The sequence below is a fragment of the Piliocolobus tephrosceles genome, chromosome 18 (genome assembly GCF_002776525.5).
Source record: "Piliocolobus tephrosceles isolate RC106 chromosome 18, ASM277652v3, whole genome shotgun sequence".
Taxonomy (NCBI): Eukaryota; Metazoa; Chordata; class Mammalia; order Primates; family Cercopithecidae; genus Piliocolobus; species Piliocolobus tephrosceles.
In genome coordinates, this window is record NC_045451.1 from 48,931,960 (window position 1) to 48,950,558 (window position 18,599).

The 18,599-nt window shown below is 34.2% G+C and overlaps 1 protein-coding gene across 6 annotated transcripts in view; it reads left to right on the top strand.

Moving 5' to 3' along the window:
- Window positions 1-18,599, top strand: part of CCDC178 (coiled-coil domain containing 178) — a 525,224-nt gene that overhangs the window by 105,136 nt on the left and 401,489 nt on the right. For all 6 annotated transcript variants that reach the window (XM_023207480.2, XM_031934542.1, XM_031934544.1 and 3 more), the window contains exon 11: window positions 6,936-7,078. In XM_023207480.2, coding sequence (XP_023063248.1) covers window positions 6,936-7,078 — 143 coding nt within the window. The remainder of the gene's footprint in view (window positions 1-6,935; window positions 7,079-18,599) is intronic.

The following is an 18,599-nucleotide window of genomic DNA, read 5'->3' on the forward strand; positions in this document are numbered from 1 at the left end:
AATTCTTAGATCAGTGCTTCTGCTTACCTGCCTTTAAGTCAGCTGGTGACCTTCTAACTATTCCAGGGGTCAAAATGAGAGTTTGGACCTCTTGGCTTCTGTAGTGTGAGCCATAAACTCTGTGAAACCATCCACTATGGGTGTACAATGCAAGGGAAAGGAATTCCCCAAGAAAAAATAATTCCTCATCATGAAATTGAGGTGCTATTAAGAAAGGCTATAAATGTCATGCAGCCAAAATATGAAAACTCTCTAATATAAGGTAGAAGGAAAGTGATATCTTAGTAAAAGTAAATGCATGTTTTCTTTGGTAAAATGAGCATAACTGACAATACTTAAAAATGAAAGGCAGAATTATGAGCACTGAGAGGCCCAAATACTTCCTCAGAGAGAAATAAAAATACATACATTGAGATTGTAAAAATTCTTGCCAACAAATTAGATAACCTAGATAAAATGGAATCAAGAAGAAGTAGGAAATCTGAGCAGGTGTGTAACAAGCACAGAAATTGAATAAGTAAGTAACCACCTCCCCTCTCTCCACCAAAAAAAAAAAAAAAAAAACAAAAAAAAACATGCCCAGGACCAAGTGGATTCACTAGTGAATTATACCAAACACACACACACACACACACACACACACACACTCTAATAATTCTCAAACTTTCAAACTCTTCCAAAAGGAAGAGAAGAGGAAGAGGAGAAAGGAACACTTCCTAACTCATCTATGTCAGCATTACCTAGTTACTAAAGCCTAATAAATATATCACAAGGAAGTAAATTATAGACTAATATACCTTATGAATATAGATGCAAAAATCCTCAACAAAATCCTAGCAGCCCAAATCTAGCAGCATATTAAAAAGATTATACATCATGACCAAATGGCATTTATCCCAGGAATACATATGTAATACAACATATGAAAATAAATCAGTTTAATGTACCACATTAATAAAATAAAGAAAACACACACACACACGATTGTCTCAGTTGAAGAACAAACAATGGACAAAGTCCAAAATTCTTACATGATAAAAACCCTCAACAAACTAGAAGAAGAAGAAAACTTGCTCACTCTGAATAAGGACATTTTTGTAAAACCCACAGGTAATACTAAACATAATGGTGAAAGACTTAAACCTTTTCCTCTAAGATCATATATAGGAGAAGGATACCCAGTTTTACTACTTCTATTTGACATTGTATAGAAAGTTCAAGCCAGAGTAGTTAGGCAAGTAAGAGAAATAAAAGGCATCACATTAGAAATTAAAAAGTCAAATTTTCTTTATTATCAGAGGACATGATTTAATATATAGAAAATCCCTAAGATTTCACAAAAGTCTACTAGTGCTAAAAATCACATTTAGCAAACTTGCAGAATTCAGCTCAACACACAGAGCTCAGTTGTATTTTTGTACATTAGTGGTGAACCATCCAAAAAAATTAAGAAAACAATTTCATACACAGGTCATCAAAAATAATAAAATACTAATAATTTTAAGAAGATGAAAGATTTGTGTAGAAAAAACTATAATATTTTGCTGAAATAAATTGAATAAGAATCGAATAAATTGAAAGACATCCTGTATGCATGAATTAGAAGACTCAATATTGTTAAAGTGTCAGTAGCACCTAAAAATATCTGTGAAGTCAATGCAATCCAGAACGAAAGTTCAATGATCTTTTGCAGACATGGAAAAGCCAACCCTAATATTTACATCGAATTGCAAGGAACTCCAGATAGCAAAAGTAATCTTGTAAAGAAGACCACATTGGAGAAGTCACATTTTCCAATTTCAAAATTTACTACAAAGCTGTAGTAAGCAAAATATATTTGCCTAAGGTATAAAGAAATAGATAAATAAAGTAGAACTGAAATGTCAGAAATAAACATATATATCTATGACTAATTGATTTTTGACAAGGTGGAAGACCAATTATTTATTGAAAGAAAGTGTAGCCTCTTCAACAAATGATGCTGGGACATTGAATATCCAAATATATATTAAAAAGAGTAAAAGTGGACTCCTACCTCCCACCATATAAACATTGGCTCAAAATGAATCAAAGACATAAATATAAGAGTTTAAACTATAAAACTCTTAAAAGACAACCTAGGGATAGCCAGGCACAGTGGCTCATGCCTGTAATCCGAGCACTGTGGGAGGCTGAGGTGGGCAGATGATGAGGTCAAGAGATGGAGACCATCCTGGCCAACATAGTGAAACCCCGTCTCTACTGAAACTACAAAAATTAGCTAGGCATGGTGGCAGGGGCCTGTAGTCCCAGTTACTCAGAAGGCCGAGGCAGGAGAATCGCTCGAACCTGGGAGGTGGAGGTTGCAGTGAGCTGAGATGGTGCCACTGCACTCTAGCCTGGCAACAGAGCAAGACTCTGTGTCAAAAAAAACAAAAACAAAAACAAAAACAAAAACAAAAAACCTTGCGATAAATCTTTATGACCTTGGAGTTGGAAATGGATTCTTAGATATGGTACCAAAAGCACAAGTAACAAGAGAAAAAAAATAGAAAAATTGGACTTAGTCAAAATTAAAAGCATTCTTGCGTCAAAGGACACAAGAAAGTAAAAAGACAACCTATGGAATGAAAGAAAACATTGCAAATTATATGTATCTCAAACTGATGTAGTTCCCAGAGTATAAAAAGAACTCTTATAATTTGACAACTGAAAGACAAACAACTAAATTTAAAATAAACAGAGAACTTGCCATGAACAGACATACATATATCTGTTATAAATGTGTTCATAGTAGTGAACAGATAGACATATCTTCAGAAAGACATACAAATGGGCAGCAAACTCATGAAAAGATGTATGTTCAACATCATTAGTCTTTAAAAAATGCAAATCAAAACCACAATAAGATACTAGTCATACCCATTAGGATAGCAGTAAAAATAAAATGGAAAGTAACACGGATACCCTAGAGATACTGGAACCATTGTAATTTGCCGGTGGGAATGCAAAAATAGTGTAGCTACTATGGAAAACATTTTGGTTATTTCCAAAATAGCTAAGCACAGAATTACCATATTCTTCAGCAATTCTACTCCCAGGTATATATCTAAAAGAAAACAAAAGCTGAGACTAAAGAAACAAAAGCAAAAGCAAAAACTTGTACATAAATATTTGTTAGTAGCACTATTCACAGTAACCAAAAGAAACAGCCCAATGTTTATTTACTGAGATAAACAAAATGTGATATATCAATGGAATGAAATATTATTAAGCCATAAAAAGAAATGAGGTGCTGATACATGCTACAACATGAATAAAACGTCAAAGCATTATGCTAAGTAAAGAAGCTAGACACAAAAGGTCACATATTGCATAATTCATTTATATAAAAGATCCAGTATAGGTAAATCCATAGACACAGAAAGATTAATGACTGCATAGGGCTGGGGGAAATGTAATATCAAGTTTTGTTTGTCATGTCGTGTTCGTAATAACATTTTAAAACTCTTTAAAATTATTATTTTTTTATTATGCAATCTTGACCTAGTTTTAAGGCCCTGGCTAGAGGCCTGCTGAAGTTACCTGGTTGCTTAAAAAATTCAAAACTCCTAGCCAGTGTGCTTGGGCTTTAGTAAATGCTGCTGCATTACAACATATGAAAGGACTGATACTTTGGGCTAATTGGGTTTTCACAAAGGGAGTCTGCTATACCTCTTTAAGTGCACACCCCAATACCTGGGAGGTAGACTGGAAGTCTTGGAATGAGAGAGAAGGCTGCCTTCAAGTTAGGCCAGAGGGCTGCTAAATCCCCTTTTTCTGTAACCAAGAAGGTATGCAATATAAGTTAGCAGACAAAGATGGTAACTAGAAGCCCAAAACAAGAAAAAAAGAATTAAAAAAAAACCCCAAAACAACAGGATACAGAGTGGGAAGTAAAGAGTTGCCCCCTTTAGAGTAAACCACTCTGGGAATCCCTTGCCTCATAGGTACCCAAAATATAAATCAAGGTCCCACATGTCTCTAGACATGCTAAGGCCATAAAACAAGGCTTGCAAGGACACTCAGCCCCTCCAGAGTTCCAGGCATGACAGAGTAGCCAAGGCACATATTTTACTTCTTGGAATACACAATGTGTTGTGTTGTCTTACTCAGTTTTGAGGCCGTGGCTAAAGGCTGGCCCTCCCTTTCTTGAGAAGCTGATTAAACCCACATCTCCAACCCCTTCCTGGGCCCTCACATTCCACGCCACTATGTACCCATCCTGTTCTCAACAGAGACAGGCCCCAAACAAGTAGTGAAACCCACTGTACTTCAGAGTCTACTGAAATGATTAAAATTAGCCACTCCACAGAGATCTGAAATTTAGCTACCCACCCCCACTACTTGCCACCCATAAGCTGTCCCCTGTGGCTCCAGCTTGCTGCTAACCTGTCCCCAGCTGAATCCCCTAACACAGCCCTACCTGGTAGCCATCTCTCCTTTGGAGCTGTAAGTAACAGAATTCTGCCTTTCATCTAGCCCAGTTTTGCTGCGTTGCGTCTTCCCACCAGGAGAATCTTTTTAAACAGGAAGGGGAGACTAGGGAGTAACCATTTAATGAGTTCAGGGTTTCCCTTTGGGATGATGAAGATGTTTTGGAACTAGAAAAGGGTCATGTTGGTACAAAATTGTGAATGTACCGAATGCCACTTTAACTTGTCTCATTCTATACTATGTAAGTTTTACTTCAACAAATAAACTTAAGAAAATTTAGAAAGGATAAACTTCAAAAGATGCATTGTAAGATGACCATCCCATAAAACTAAAAAAAAAATTATACTATAAAAATACCTTAACCACAAGAAAAATCTTGTATGTAGATATTATTCCAGTATCAAAGGGAAATTCAAAAATAAAATATCAAATTATTGCACTTAATAATAAACCCTAAAGCTGGTGATACTGCAGTTGCATATGATCTAACTTGTAAAAGATGAATAATTCCAATATTGTTTTAAATATTTAGTCCAAAGAAGAGGAGGGAAATGTTTTAATTAAATGAAGGTGACATATTTCAATACCAAAACTTTATGGAAATTCTACAAAAATAACATTACACATATAAGTTACCAATAAACACATATTTGAAAAATTATGTAAAATATTTGCCAAAGAATTCTTCAATATAAGAAAAGTATATCACTCCAAAAAAATTTATTATAACAGTGTGCCAGTGGTTTAACAGCAGAAAATCTAGGTATATAATTTATTGTATCAACATGATTAAAAAATAGAATTTTATCAAAAGATGCTTAAGATGTATTCATTATCCAAAAACTGGCAATTGTAATAAAAAATTAAAATGTAAAAAATACCTTAATTTAAATAAAGAACTATTTCACACAAGCATCCATATTAATCACTAAAATGCTAAAGCTGTAATAATAGGAACAAATCAGGTAAACCTGACATCCCTATTACAATTTAACATCATTTTGACGATTTTTGCTATGTTGTAATAGGACAATAAAATGAAATAAAAGATATACATTTAAAAATTGTGAAATAAAATTATTTTAGTATTATTATAATTAAAACATCAAATAGAAGACTGTTGTTTTCAAAATAAGTTTGTATCCACCAGAACTAAACCATCCAATACAACATACTTTTACTAGCACGAATAAAGTTTTTTTCCATACTTTCAATAAATAGTTAAAAATATAAACAGAAAACTCCTTTACTAGCAGAGTCATTAAATATTGATGACGAAATTTATAAAGGTATAGACATTTAAGACTACAATTATGAAATCATATTGAAGAAAATAAAGAGACAATTAATTTAGACACATAATATATTCTAAGACGGGAAGGCTTATTATAGTAAAAATATCAATCATTCCAAAATTGTTATAGAAACAGCCATCAAATTCTGGTAAAATTTACACAATAACCTTTTGGCCTGTCAATTTAAATAATATTATTAGAAAAAAGTAATGTAAAATGCTGGAAAGAGTTTTCAAACATGGACTTTCTTCTGTTCCACTGGTGAGAATACAAGCTGTTACCCCTTATTCTGGAGAGTAATTTGGCAACCAATATAATCAACATTCTTAAAATATTTGCTAATACCTTATGGCTCAGAAAATTCTGTTTTAACAGTACGTTTGAAGAAAATATTCAAGAACATGCAGTATAACTATAGATTGTGCAATTTCCTTACATGGTTCTTCATCACAGTACTGTTTATGTTATGTATCCCTCATACATATTTTGTGCATGTCACACTGTGTCTCACACCAAGTTTATACTGTGCATAATGCTCATATAATTGACAATGAGTTAAATCATGAGTATGTGTGATATAAGGGAATATTAAGTAAAAGTAATGTGATACAGCGATATACAGAGAGAGACAGAAGGAAGAGATGGAGACAGGAGCATTAGTATGATGTTTGTTAATTAGTAAAACGGGAGATTAGTATGATGTTTGTTAATCAGTAAAAAGAGTAAAAACTGAATATTTTGAAGTATTACACTAAGATATTAGGTTGGTGCATACTTTTAATGGCAAAAACCGCAATTATTTTTGCACCAACCTAAGAATAATGTTTTTTCTTAGTGGAGAGGAGTACAGGTGACTTTGTCATTGTTCATCTTTGTTTTCTGACTTTTTAAATAATAAAGTATTATTTGAGTAATAAAAATAATTTTTTTTATGAGTGAAGACATAATGATTTAATTTTGGACATGTTAACTTGGATATTGAAATTATTTTCTTCAGTAACATTTATACATTCCCAGCGTTAATGCCTGTCAGGGCTGAAATTACACTTACCAAACAATAGGTTAAATGTGGGAGAACATGTTTCTAAAGAACTTTTAATCTAAATCAATACTACACTAAGTTAAAGTTATTATTTTTAATTAACCATTAAGTGCAAATATAAGCAAAAATGTTTTCATTTCTAGGTAATGGACCTACACAGAAAAGTTTGTGAAGAACTTGAAGAAGCTTTAGAAGCCTGTGAAAATGCCAGACTGAAGGCTCAGCAAATTAAAGAAGGGATGGATAAAGAAATTTACCAGGATGAAAAAAGCATAGAGGCTTACAAGTAAGAATTTTTCACAAACATTAATTATAGCATTTATAAATTAAATATTAAGTAAAAATGTAATGTATATTTCTATACAGAAAATGTTAAGAGAAAAATAAAATTTTAAATTATTCATACCTGTCTCATCACCAAGTTTATACGTAAATAAAAAGATATATATTTCATATATGTAAAATTGTGTATAAATCCCTAAAGTACTATATTTCTGTGTCATCTTAAAGCTCTTCATATATATTGCCAAATTGCCTGAGGACATATTATAACAATAAATATACCTACAATGTGTGCAAAAGTAACTATTAAAAAAAATTCAGTATGCGATATGATTAAAAACAAATTAGATATCAATAAATGAATTATATACTTAGCATGTAATATTTCAACTTGAATTAATTAGATTACTAATAAAATGAAATATTTAAATATATAGATTACTTATTTTTGGTATATTATTTATTGAGAGATTTTTATTTTCTACATTTTGTCCCTGATGTATTTATTTTCTGATATTCTTTCAGTTCCTTTTGTTGACTATAACTTCTTTATGATTCTGTGTGATATAATATTTTTATTCAAATTGATCTATGATTTAGTATAAAAGAATTTATAGTCACTATGGGAGTTAGAGTCATATACATATAAGCAAAATCAATACAGTTTATACAAAATTTCACAACCTAGATAACATTCATTTCTTACGGTGTTTATATTTCCTCACATCCAATGTATATTTCAACATGTAATTTAATATTATCTATTTAGTTGATAAATAGATCTCTTTTATAACTAACCTGATAAGTTATATTTGATCAGTTGGATATATTTTCTAATTTTCATCATGATTTCTTCTTTGACCTATGGTTTATTAAGAAATATGTATTTTAAAAATTTCTATGTTGAGCTCTAATTAATTTTTATTATTGCTTTCCAGTTGAATTGTATTTCCATGAGAAAAATGTATATAGTTTCAAACTATGAAAATTGTTTAGGCTTAATTAAGATGGCATTTTTTGGCATGTATTCCTTGTGTCATTGAGAATAACATTTGTTCTTTACTTGTTGAGTGTACTGTTGTTACTCTTTCATTAGATCAAGTTTACTAAGCATGGAGGTTAATCTTTATACTACAACATTAACATTATCCAGGTGTTCATTCAAAATTCAGAAAATTAGACTCAACACTGACCTATTAAATGAGAATCTACACTTTTAAAAGTCTCCAAGATGATGTTTGAGAAGTATTGCTCTGTTTATTAATTTTTTTTTTTTTTTTTACTTTTTCTGTCAAGTATTGAGGAGGGTCTGTAATTGCCCACTTGTCTACATAATTATTTTTATCAGTTTTTACTTCCTATATTTTGAGTCTATATTCTCAGGTGCATGCAAATTTGAAGTTGTTATATCCTCCTGGGATACCAATTAACATCTTTTATCATTATGAATTAACCTTCTTTGACTCTTGGAATATTTTTGCTTAAACTCAATCAAGGCATTAATATAGTTGTACTAGCTTTCTTTTGATTAATATTTTCAATTAATCTCAATACTTTGAAGTTTTTATATTTTAGATATATCTGTTATAAACACCATGTAGACACATTTTTTTTTCAGTTTGAAAATATTTTTAAGGGTGGACCATTAAGTGCATTCATGAATCACTAATATATTTGGATATAAACCACCACATAACTTACTCTATTTGCCACATTTGTTGTATTTTTTTCTTTTTTATTGCCTTTTTTCATGTTGATTATTATTATCATTTTTTCTTGAATTTGAGTATTATAATTTTATTTCTATTCTTTTCGTAGGAAATCCTATTAATTACCACAGGCAAACTTAATGTTGTCAGACTCTAAAAAACAACTGATACTGTTATCCTGCTGGACAATAAAAGGAACTAAGAAAAATGTTACTCTAGTTATTACATTTCTTCTGAATTAAATATTTGTTACTGTTGCTGAATATTTCATTGTGTAACAGATAAGTACATTATTATTGTTTTAAGTAGTCAAGGTTATTTTTTAAATTTACCCACAAAATAACTATTTTTAGTTTTTCTTCATGAATGTTAGACTTTTCATCTAAGAGTACTTTCTGGCTGAAATAGATCCTTTAGCATAACCTTTAGCAAAGTTTTCCTGATGATAAACTTTCAGAATTTTTGTTTGAAAGACATTTTCTTTTTTCATAGAATTGTTGATTCTTAGTTGACCTTCATATATTAGTTATAACATTTCATAATCTATTAATTTTCATTTTTGCATTCAGAAGGAAGCTGACCATTTGACTTTCAGTTTTATGCATCTAATCTATATATTTTTTTCCTTTGGCTGTTTTGCCTGTTGTTAAGAGCATCTCTTTGTTATGAATTTTAATTAATTTTATTTTTCAAGATATTCTAGGTGTTAATTTTTATTTATTCCATTGGGATTTGTTAGTCTTTTTGTTTCTATGTATTGGATTTTTCATTCATCCTGAGCATTCTGAATCACAATTTTTTCAAACATTTCCTTGGTCCCATTTTCTATGTCTTCTTGTGCTCAAATTAAACATATATTAGATTTTCTTATTGGGTACTCCATGCTTCCTAATCATTTTCTCACATATTCTGTTTTCAAGCCTTCTGAAGAATTTCTTCTGGCTTATTACCCATTTAAATCATTTCCTTTTGTCCTGAATTTAATGTGAAGATCATATGACTGCATCTTGGAGACCACCAACTATGAGAAATGCAACTGACCAAAGGACTCTGTTGTTAGCAGCATCTAACGTGGCTTCCAATGATTTCAGCTTCTCCTCCCTGATATTCATGTTACTGACAAAGCCACTCTCCCAGAAGATGGGATCTTTCCTTGTTTGGAGTCACAGTCCCAATACACAAAACCAAAAGTCAGCATTAAGCAGTGTAGACCATGGAATTGAGAAGTAGTAACATGACTCACAACTCAACTTCTCCACTAATGAAGGGTGAGGGGGTTAAAATATAGGATTTATTTAATAAGGAGTTTGGACATTAAAAGCAAGGAGAGGGAATATTCATGTCTTTTCCAGAAATAGGTAGTCAACTTCCCGGAACCAGAGTACTGCTTCATTTTTGTACTCCTATGCTTTCTTCCAGTTGTGTCATGGGGACTGGCAATGGTCATTTAGCATGGAAATGAGATTATAATGAGGCCTGAGGTCCTTTTGAAGTCCTTAGGTTGGCTATCTTGGTTTAAACCTGTCTCAGCTGGTCTGGTTACAAAGGGAACTGTTTTTTATCACAGATGTTCTATTTCTTAAAGATAAGCAAAGTTAAGGCAGGGTAGAAATTCAGCTATGTCATGTAGGCATTACACTGGATAACAAGTTCCCCCTTTTCTGTATATTCACTCCTCATTCTTGAAGGGTGCTGAGGGGTGAAAGTCTGTCTTCTACAACTTCCTCAATCTGAAGTTGGGTGTTAATATTGTTACAGGAAAGGGGTCCCAATCCAGACCCCAAGAGAGGGTTCTTGGATCTCATGCAAGAAAGAATTCAGGGTGAGTCCACAGTGTATAACAAAAGTAAGTTTATTAAGAGAGGTAAAGTGGTGAAAAGACAGATACTCCATAGACAGAGTAGGACGTTTCTGAAAGTAAGAGGAGGAACATGTCCACTCTAAGTACAATGCTTGTATATATGGCAGATGTGTTCTGCTATAAGAGTTTGTGATAAAGGATTAATTTTCTTAATTACTGTATTTTGCAAGAATCGGTATTATCTTTAAGACAAAATTAGGAATGCCTTTGTTTGCCAGATATTGGGACATCTGGACACTCCCAAATCTGGGTCTGTGTAGTAAACATTATTTGTTCCCTTACCATAAACATCTAGAGGCTAGGAATGCCTAAATTTCTGAGAATGCAGCCTATCAAGGCCCAGCCTCATTTTCCTAGCCCTCAGTCAAAATGGAGTCACTCTGGTTCGAACACCTTTGACAATATGGGTCCTGTTAGAGGAGTGAATTTTTTCCCTAGCTAGTCTTAGATAGGTCTGGTTATCTCCTGGGTATAAGCCTACCTTTTTTCCTACTCTGACCGTCTTCCTGTGCCATCAGTCTCTTTACATAGCAAGAGTAACTTTTGCTCCAATTCCCAAAAAGTTCCTAATTTCCATCTGAGACCACCTCAGCCTGGACTTCATTGTCCATATCACTATCAGCATTTTGGTCCAACCCATTCAACATGCCTCTAGGAAGTTCCAAACTTTCCCATATTTTCCTGTCTTCTTCTGAGTCCTCCAAACTGTTCTGCTCTCTGCCTGTTAGCCAGTTGCAAAGTCATTTCCACATTTTCAGGTATGCTTATAGCAGTACCCCACTCTACCGGTACCAGTTTACTGTATTAGTCCATTCTCGTGCTGCTATAAAGAACTGCCTGAGACTGGGTAATTTATAAAGGAAAGAGATTTATTGACTCACAGGTCCACAGAGCTGGGGAGGCCTCAGGAAACTTAACAATCATAATGGAAGGGGAAGCAAACATGTCTTTCTTCACATGGTGACAGGAAAGAGAAGTATAAGAGCTGAGTGAAGGAGGAAGCCCCTTATAAAATCATCAGATCTTATGAAAACTTATTATCATGAGAATAGCGTGAAGGAAACCACCCCCATGATTAAATTACCTCCCACCTGGTCCCTCCAGGGACACGTGGGGATTATGGGAACTACAATTCAAGATGATATTTGGATGAGGACACAGCCAAGTCTTATCAATTACTAAGTTTGCATGAATATGAAGAGTATTTGAATTTAATTTATGATTATAAGCTGTTTGGTAGCATGCTAGACATAATGTATAACCTAATATATATATTAGGTTATATATATATAAAACCTCTCATATATATATATAAAACCTAATGTGTGTATACACACACACACACACACACACACACACACACACACACACACACACAAAGATCCAATAGCTGTTGCCTTGGACTTTCGGCCATGAGATAACAATACAAACTCACCATTTTATAAAAGATAGCTGGGTTCAAACTATTTTTCGGAAAAAATTGGAACCTGTTCCAATGGCTAAACTGTTTTTCCCAATAGATAATCCAAGGAAGGTTGTGGACCAAAATTGGATAAAGAGGTCTTTATGGTAATTCATTCTTTTTTAAAAAGACTCTTTTACCTTTTATTCTTCAATTTCAAATGAATTTTTAATGTTTCCATTTCAGTTAGATCATAAAGAGTAAGTCTTAGGACCAATAACTTAACAGCAGATTCAAAGCAGACAGAGAAGAAAAGAGGAAGACAGAGAAGTTTAGAAGACTCTAGTTAATTCTATAGTTGCCAGTTAATCATTTTAGCTCTAAATTTTTCTTACTATGCAGAAAACCAATACCGGCCATTGCACCCAGGGATCCCTGGTGTCTTCTTGAAGGTCAACTGAGTGTCCTTGGCTCCCTGTCTCAGGCAGTCTCCCCTAGGTGTCTTAACCTCATAATGCAGATTTCCTCCAATCCCCCAAAAATGATCCCTTAACTTTCCAGACTGTATGTCATCTTCCTCTCAGGGGGAAGCCAAGGTGACTTTGTCTGTGGGGCTTCAGCAAGGAGGAGAAGAAGGAGGAGGAGGAGGGGGAGGAAGTATTTCTTGGAAGAGGGTAAATTTAAGCTCCTCTGTTGCAAGAAAGTTGGCATGAAAGAGGTTTTCACAGACATAAGAGAAAAATCACTAAGAGGAGTAAATAGAAACAGAGAATACACACTCATACACAAAAGACTTACTGGCAGGTCATTTCTTGATCCAGCATTCTAGAGTGTCAGCCCTTAGGTTTACTCTCTCACCTTTGCAAAGACTCTTAAGGGAGTCTCTACTCAGAATGAAACTACTGGTCCCTTTTTCACCCTCTCAAGGACTCCAGCAGGGACCTCTATTGAGTGCAGGACCATGACCTTGTGCCAGGCATCCCTGTGCACAACCCTGAGTGTCCCCATCATACTTAACTCTGAGCTTTCTTTCCAGTACAGCTATATAACCCTTTGCCTGCCTGTTTATGACCTCACAACAATGATATATTACCTTTTCCAAAGCTGATCCCTGGCACCCAGAGTCAGGACTAATGCCTGTCCTTTGCTGGCAGATGCGGTTGTAAACCCTTATATACCAGTTACTGGGTCTATGAGCATGTAAAAAAGCTTCCCAAATAAGGAAGTGGACTATCTAGTTCAGATGCTGGGTCACCAGTTTGATTACAGAGAAAGCTAATCATTCAACAGATGGGATCCTTCCTTGTTTGGTTTCATTAAGCTAATACATGAAACCAAAAGTGAGTGTCAAGCAGTGCAGAACACAGAATTGATAAGGAGGAGCAAGGCTCACGAATCAACTTTTCCACTAGTGAGGGATGAGCGGGGCAAAACATAGGGTTTCTTTAATGAAGAGGTTGAACATTAAAATCAAAAGGAGGAACGTTTATGTCTTTTCCGGAAGTGGGAAATGAACTTCCCTGAACTTGAGTGCTACCTTCCTTTTTGTCCTTTTATGGTGTCTTCCAGCTGTTCTTACGAGGATTGTGAACTATCATGGTGCAGGTGAGAGGGTCATTTAGCATGAAAATGACATTATAATAAAGCTTGAGTTATTCTTGCAGTTGTTCAGTCCAGTTGACCATCTTGGTTCTAACTAGTCTCAGCTGGCCCAGTTACAAAGGGACCTTTTTATCCAGGCATCCTGTTTCTTAAAGATAAGCAGAGTTAGAGAAGGGTCGAAATTCAGCTATGTCATGTGGGCATTATACTGGAGAACAGTCACACTCTTGTAAAATCCCCTCTTGAATGTGCAGTATACTCAGTTGCTTCTAATAAACAGAATAAAGCAAAAGTAATAGAACATCGTTTTTATGATTAGGTTGCAAAAATTCATGACTTTTACCTTGCTAGCATTCTATTTCTTGTCATCTTGTTACTTGCTCTGATGAATCAAGCTGCCATGTATTGAGATGCTCTATGGAGAGGCCTACAGTGTGTGGAAACAACATAAGCTTCAGTCCACCCACATTTGAGAACCAACTACCCTTTAGAATTGCTGCCAACAACCAGCAATGTGAGAGCAGAAGTATTTATAGTATGTTAGAAAACAGGTCCTTGCCAGTCATGGTAGAAGACCCAGAGCTGGAGAACCTAGGGGATCACAGAACTGGTAAGATAATAAATATCTTAATGAATTTAGCAACTAGGTTTGGTTATACTTTTTATGCAGCAACAGATAACTAATGCAGGCTCCTGATGCTACACTTCAAAATCCATCACTGCTTTTTTTTTTTTTTTTTTTTTTTTTTTTCTTGGAAATACAGTGCACTAATCCTAACTGATGACTGATTGTTGCAGGTATACTAAGGCAGGCATGCTTCTGGGAAAAATAGCATCCTCCACGGCCACCTTTGAGGATTCCCAGTGGCTTCTTCAACTATTCCTTGAACTGCATAGGATGCTTCAAGCTTTCCTCCCTCTCTCATTGACTCTGGGGAGACTTAAATTCAAGACTTTCAGTGTGCCCTGACCACTGCTTCCTCCCAATTTCCTTTCTCACAAGTATTTCCCCTAAAAATATCCTTGAACTTGTAATGCTTTCTTGATGTCTGGTTCTCAGAAGATGCAGGCTAATACAACAATTTACCATTAAAACTATCTTCTTTTAATTTTTTTCATAGTTGTTTTTGTATTTTTTTAAAAAAACTAGACTTTGTTTTAGAGCAGTTTTGGGCTCTCAGCAAAATTGGGTGGAAAGTTTGGAAAGCTCCCTTTTATCCCTTCTCCCCACCCCCCATACTCTCTGCATCCCATACCAGACATCCCACATCCAAGTGGTACACTTGTTACAACAGTGAATCCTAATTGGCTGATATGATACCTCATTGTTGTTTGCATTTCCCTAATGATTAGTGATATCAAGCATTTCTGAGAAATATCTGTTCAGGTTATTTGCCCACTTTTTTTTTTCCTATTGAGATGTTTGAAGTCCTTGTATATTCTGGATATTAATCTGCAGCTTGATTAATAGATTGCAAATATTTTCTCTCATTGTGTACATTGTACTTGCACACTGTTGCTTGTTTCTTTTGCTGTGCAGAAGCTTTTTAGTTTGATATTATCACATTTGTTTATTTATGCTTTTGTTGCCTGTAATTTTGAGGTCTTATTAATAAAACTTTTTCCAGGACAATGTGTTGAACCATTTCCTGTGTATGTTTGTGAGTGAGTGTGTGTGTGTGAGTGTGTGTGTGTGTGTGTTTATACTAGTTTTAAAGTTTTAGTTCTTACATTTAGGTCTTTCATCCACGTTGATTTGTGTAGAGGGCAAGAGATGGGGTCTATTTTTATTATTCTGTATATGGACATCAAGTTTTTCAGAACCATTTTTTGAAGAGACTGTAATTTCCCCAAAGTATGTTCTTTCTGTCTTTGTCAAAAATCAGTTGGTTGTAGATATGTAGATTAAGATCTGGGTTTTCTATGTTGTTTAGTTGGTCTGTGTATCCATTTTTATTGCCAGCACCAAGCCGTTTGGGTATAACAGCTTTGTGGTCAGGTAGTGTGGTACCTCCAGCTTTGTTCTTTTGCTCAAAATTGCTTTGGCTATTTGGGGTTTTTGTTGTTCCATAAAATTTTTAACTTTCTTTTTATTTCTATGAATAATGTCATTGGTATTCTGATAAGAATTGCATTTAAACTGTAGGTTGTTTTTGGTAGTATGGTTATTTTGACGATACTCTTTCAATCTGTGAGCTAGGCTATCTCCATTTTTGTAGCCTCTTCAATTTCTTTCATTAGTGTTTTGTGGTTTTTCCTGTAGAGGTCTTTCACCTTGCTGGTTACATATGTTCCTAGTTATTTTATTTTTTTGTAGGTATTGTAAATGAGATTGCCTTTTTAATTTATTTCTTGGTTATATCTTTATTAGTGTATAGAAACACTACTGAGTTTTGTGTGTTGATGTTGAATCCTGCAACCTTATGAATTCATTTATCAGTTCTAAGAGGTTTTTGGTAGAGTCATCAGGTTTTTCTATATACAAGATTATGTTATCTACAAAGATAGACAATTAGACTTCCTTCTTTCCAAAATAGATGCTGCCCTGTGTTTCTTTCTCTTGGCTAATTGCTCTGGCTAGGACTTCCAGTATTACGTTGAATGAAAGTGCTGAGACTGGACATCCTTGTCTTGTTCTAGTTCTTATATAAAAAACTTTCAGCTTTTCCCTCTTCAGTATGATATTAGCTGTGGTTTTGTCATATATGGCCCCTGTATTATGTTGAGGTACCTTTTCCTACACCTAATTTATTAAGAATATTTTTATTATGAAGAAATATTTAATTTTATCAAATACTTTTCTTGCCTTTACTGAGATGATCATATGGCATTTGTCCTTTATTGCATTGATGTAATGTATCACATTTATTGATTCATACATGTTGAATCATTCTTGACTTTCTGGGATAAATCCCACCTGATCATGGTGTGTTATCATTTTGATATATTGTTGGAATCAGTTTCCTGGCATTTTGTCGAAGATGTTTCTATCTGTGTTCATCAGAGATATTGGTTTATAGTGGTTTTTTGTTGTTGTGTCCCTGTCTAGTTTTGGTATCAAGGTTACAGTGGTCTTGTGGAATGAGTTAGGGGGACTTCCTTTCATTTCAATTTTTTGGAATAGTTTTAGAAGAACTGAAGTTATTTATTCTTTAAAGGTTCAATAGAATTCAGTGGTAAAGCCATCTGGTACTGGATTTTTTTGGGGGAAGACTTTTTGTAACTGAGTCAATCTTATTACTTGTTATTGCTCTGTTTAGGCTTTCTGTTTCTTCTTGGTTCAATCTTAATAGGTTGTATGTATCTACGAATTTATCAGTTTCCTCTAGGTGTTTTATTTTATTGGCATGTAAATTGCTTGCAGTAATCTCTAATTATACTTTTATTTTCTGTGGTACCCATTGTGATAACTCCTTTTCCATTTGTGATTTGGTTTTTGGGTCTCCCCTTTTTTTCTTTGTTAATCTAGCTAATGGTTTGTCCATTTGTTTATCTTTTAAAAAGCTAACTTTTTGTTCTGTGAATCTCTTGTATTTTTTAGTCTCGATTTTATTTATTTCTGCTTTTGATCTTTATTTCTTTCTTTCTACTTATTGTAATTTTGTTTTTCTAGGTCCTTGCAGTGCATCAGCAGGTTATTTTAAATCTCTCTGGTTTTTGCTGTAGTCATTTACTGCTATAAACTTGCCTCTTAATACTTCTTTTTATGTGTCCCATAGAATTGGTATATTGAGTTTCTATTTTCATTTATTTCAGCTAATTCTTTAATTGTATTTTTAATTTTTGTCTTCATTCACTGGTCTTTCAGGAACATGTCATTTAATTTCAATGTATTTGTATTATTTATTTATTTATTTATTTATATTTTGAGATGGAGTCTTGCTCTGTCGCCCAGGCTGGAGTGCAGTGGCCTGATCTCAGCTCACTGCAAGCTCCGCCTCCCAGGTTTAAGCCATTCTCCTGCCTCAGCCTCCCGAGTAGCTGGAACTACAGGCGCCTGCCACCTCGCCCGGCTAGTTTTTTGTATTTTTTTAGTAGAGACGGGGTTTCACTGGGTTAGCCAGGATGGTCTCGATCTCCTGACCTCGTGATCCGCCCATCTCAGCCTCCTAAAGTGCTGGGATTACAGGTTTGAGGTATGTGGGATTTTTTATGTGTCCTATCTCAGTCTTGATAAGCATGCAGGTCTGTTTCATCTAATATTTTGCTTTTTAAATCTTTATTCGTAAATAATTATAGACTCTTAGGAGTTTAGACACAGAGTCTCGTGTACCCTTCTTCCAGCTTCTTCCAATGGGAGTATCTTGTATTGTATATACTGTACTTGTTGTCAGGATTAAAACCAGGAAATTGGGATAAGCCTAATCATTTCATGATTTTTTACATATTTGCATGTATGTATGTATGTATGTGTGTGTTTATTGTTATTTGCCATTTTATCTTGTATAGATTCAGTAACTACCACTACAATCAGAATACAGACTAGTTTCATTTCCTGTGCTGCCATTTTTATTCATACCCACTGTCCTTTCTCTGTCTCCTGACAACCACTATTGTTTTCTCTATCTCTAGTCTTGCCATTTTAAGAGTGCTATATAAATGAAACCCTATAATATTTAACTTTTGATTTGGGCTTTTTTTATTAGGCATAACGCATTTGAGATCAATCTGGGTTGTTGAAGGTACTGAGTTCATTCCATTTTTATTACTGAATGAAATTCCATTGTATGGATGTACCACAGCTTGAAACCGTCTGCCCTTTGAGGGACATTTAGTTTGTTCCCAGTTATTTGCTACTTTGAATAAAGTTGCCATGGATATCAATGAAGAAGCTTTTGTGTGAACATAAGTTTTTCATTTCTCTTGGATAAATATCAAAAAGTGTGATTTTTGGGATGTATGTTAAGTGTAAATTTAATTTTCTAAAAAACTGCCAAACTGGTCTTCCAGA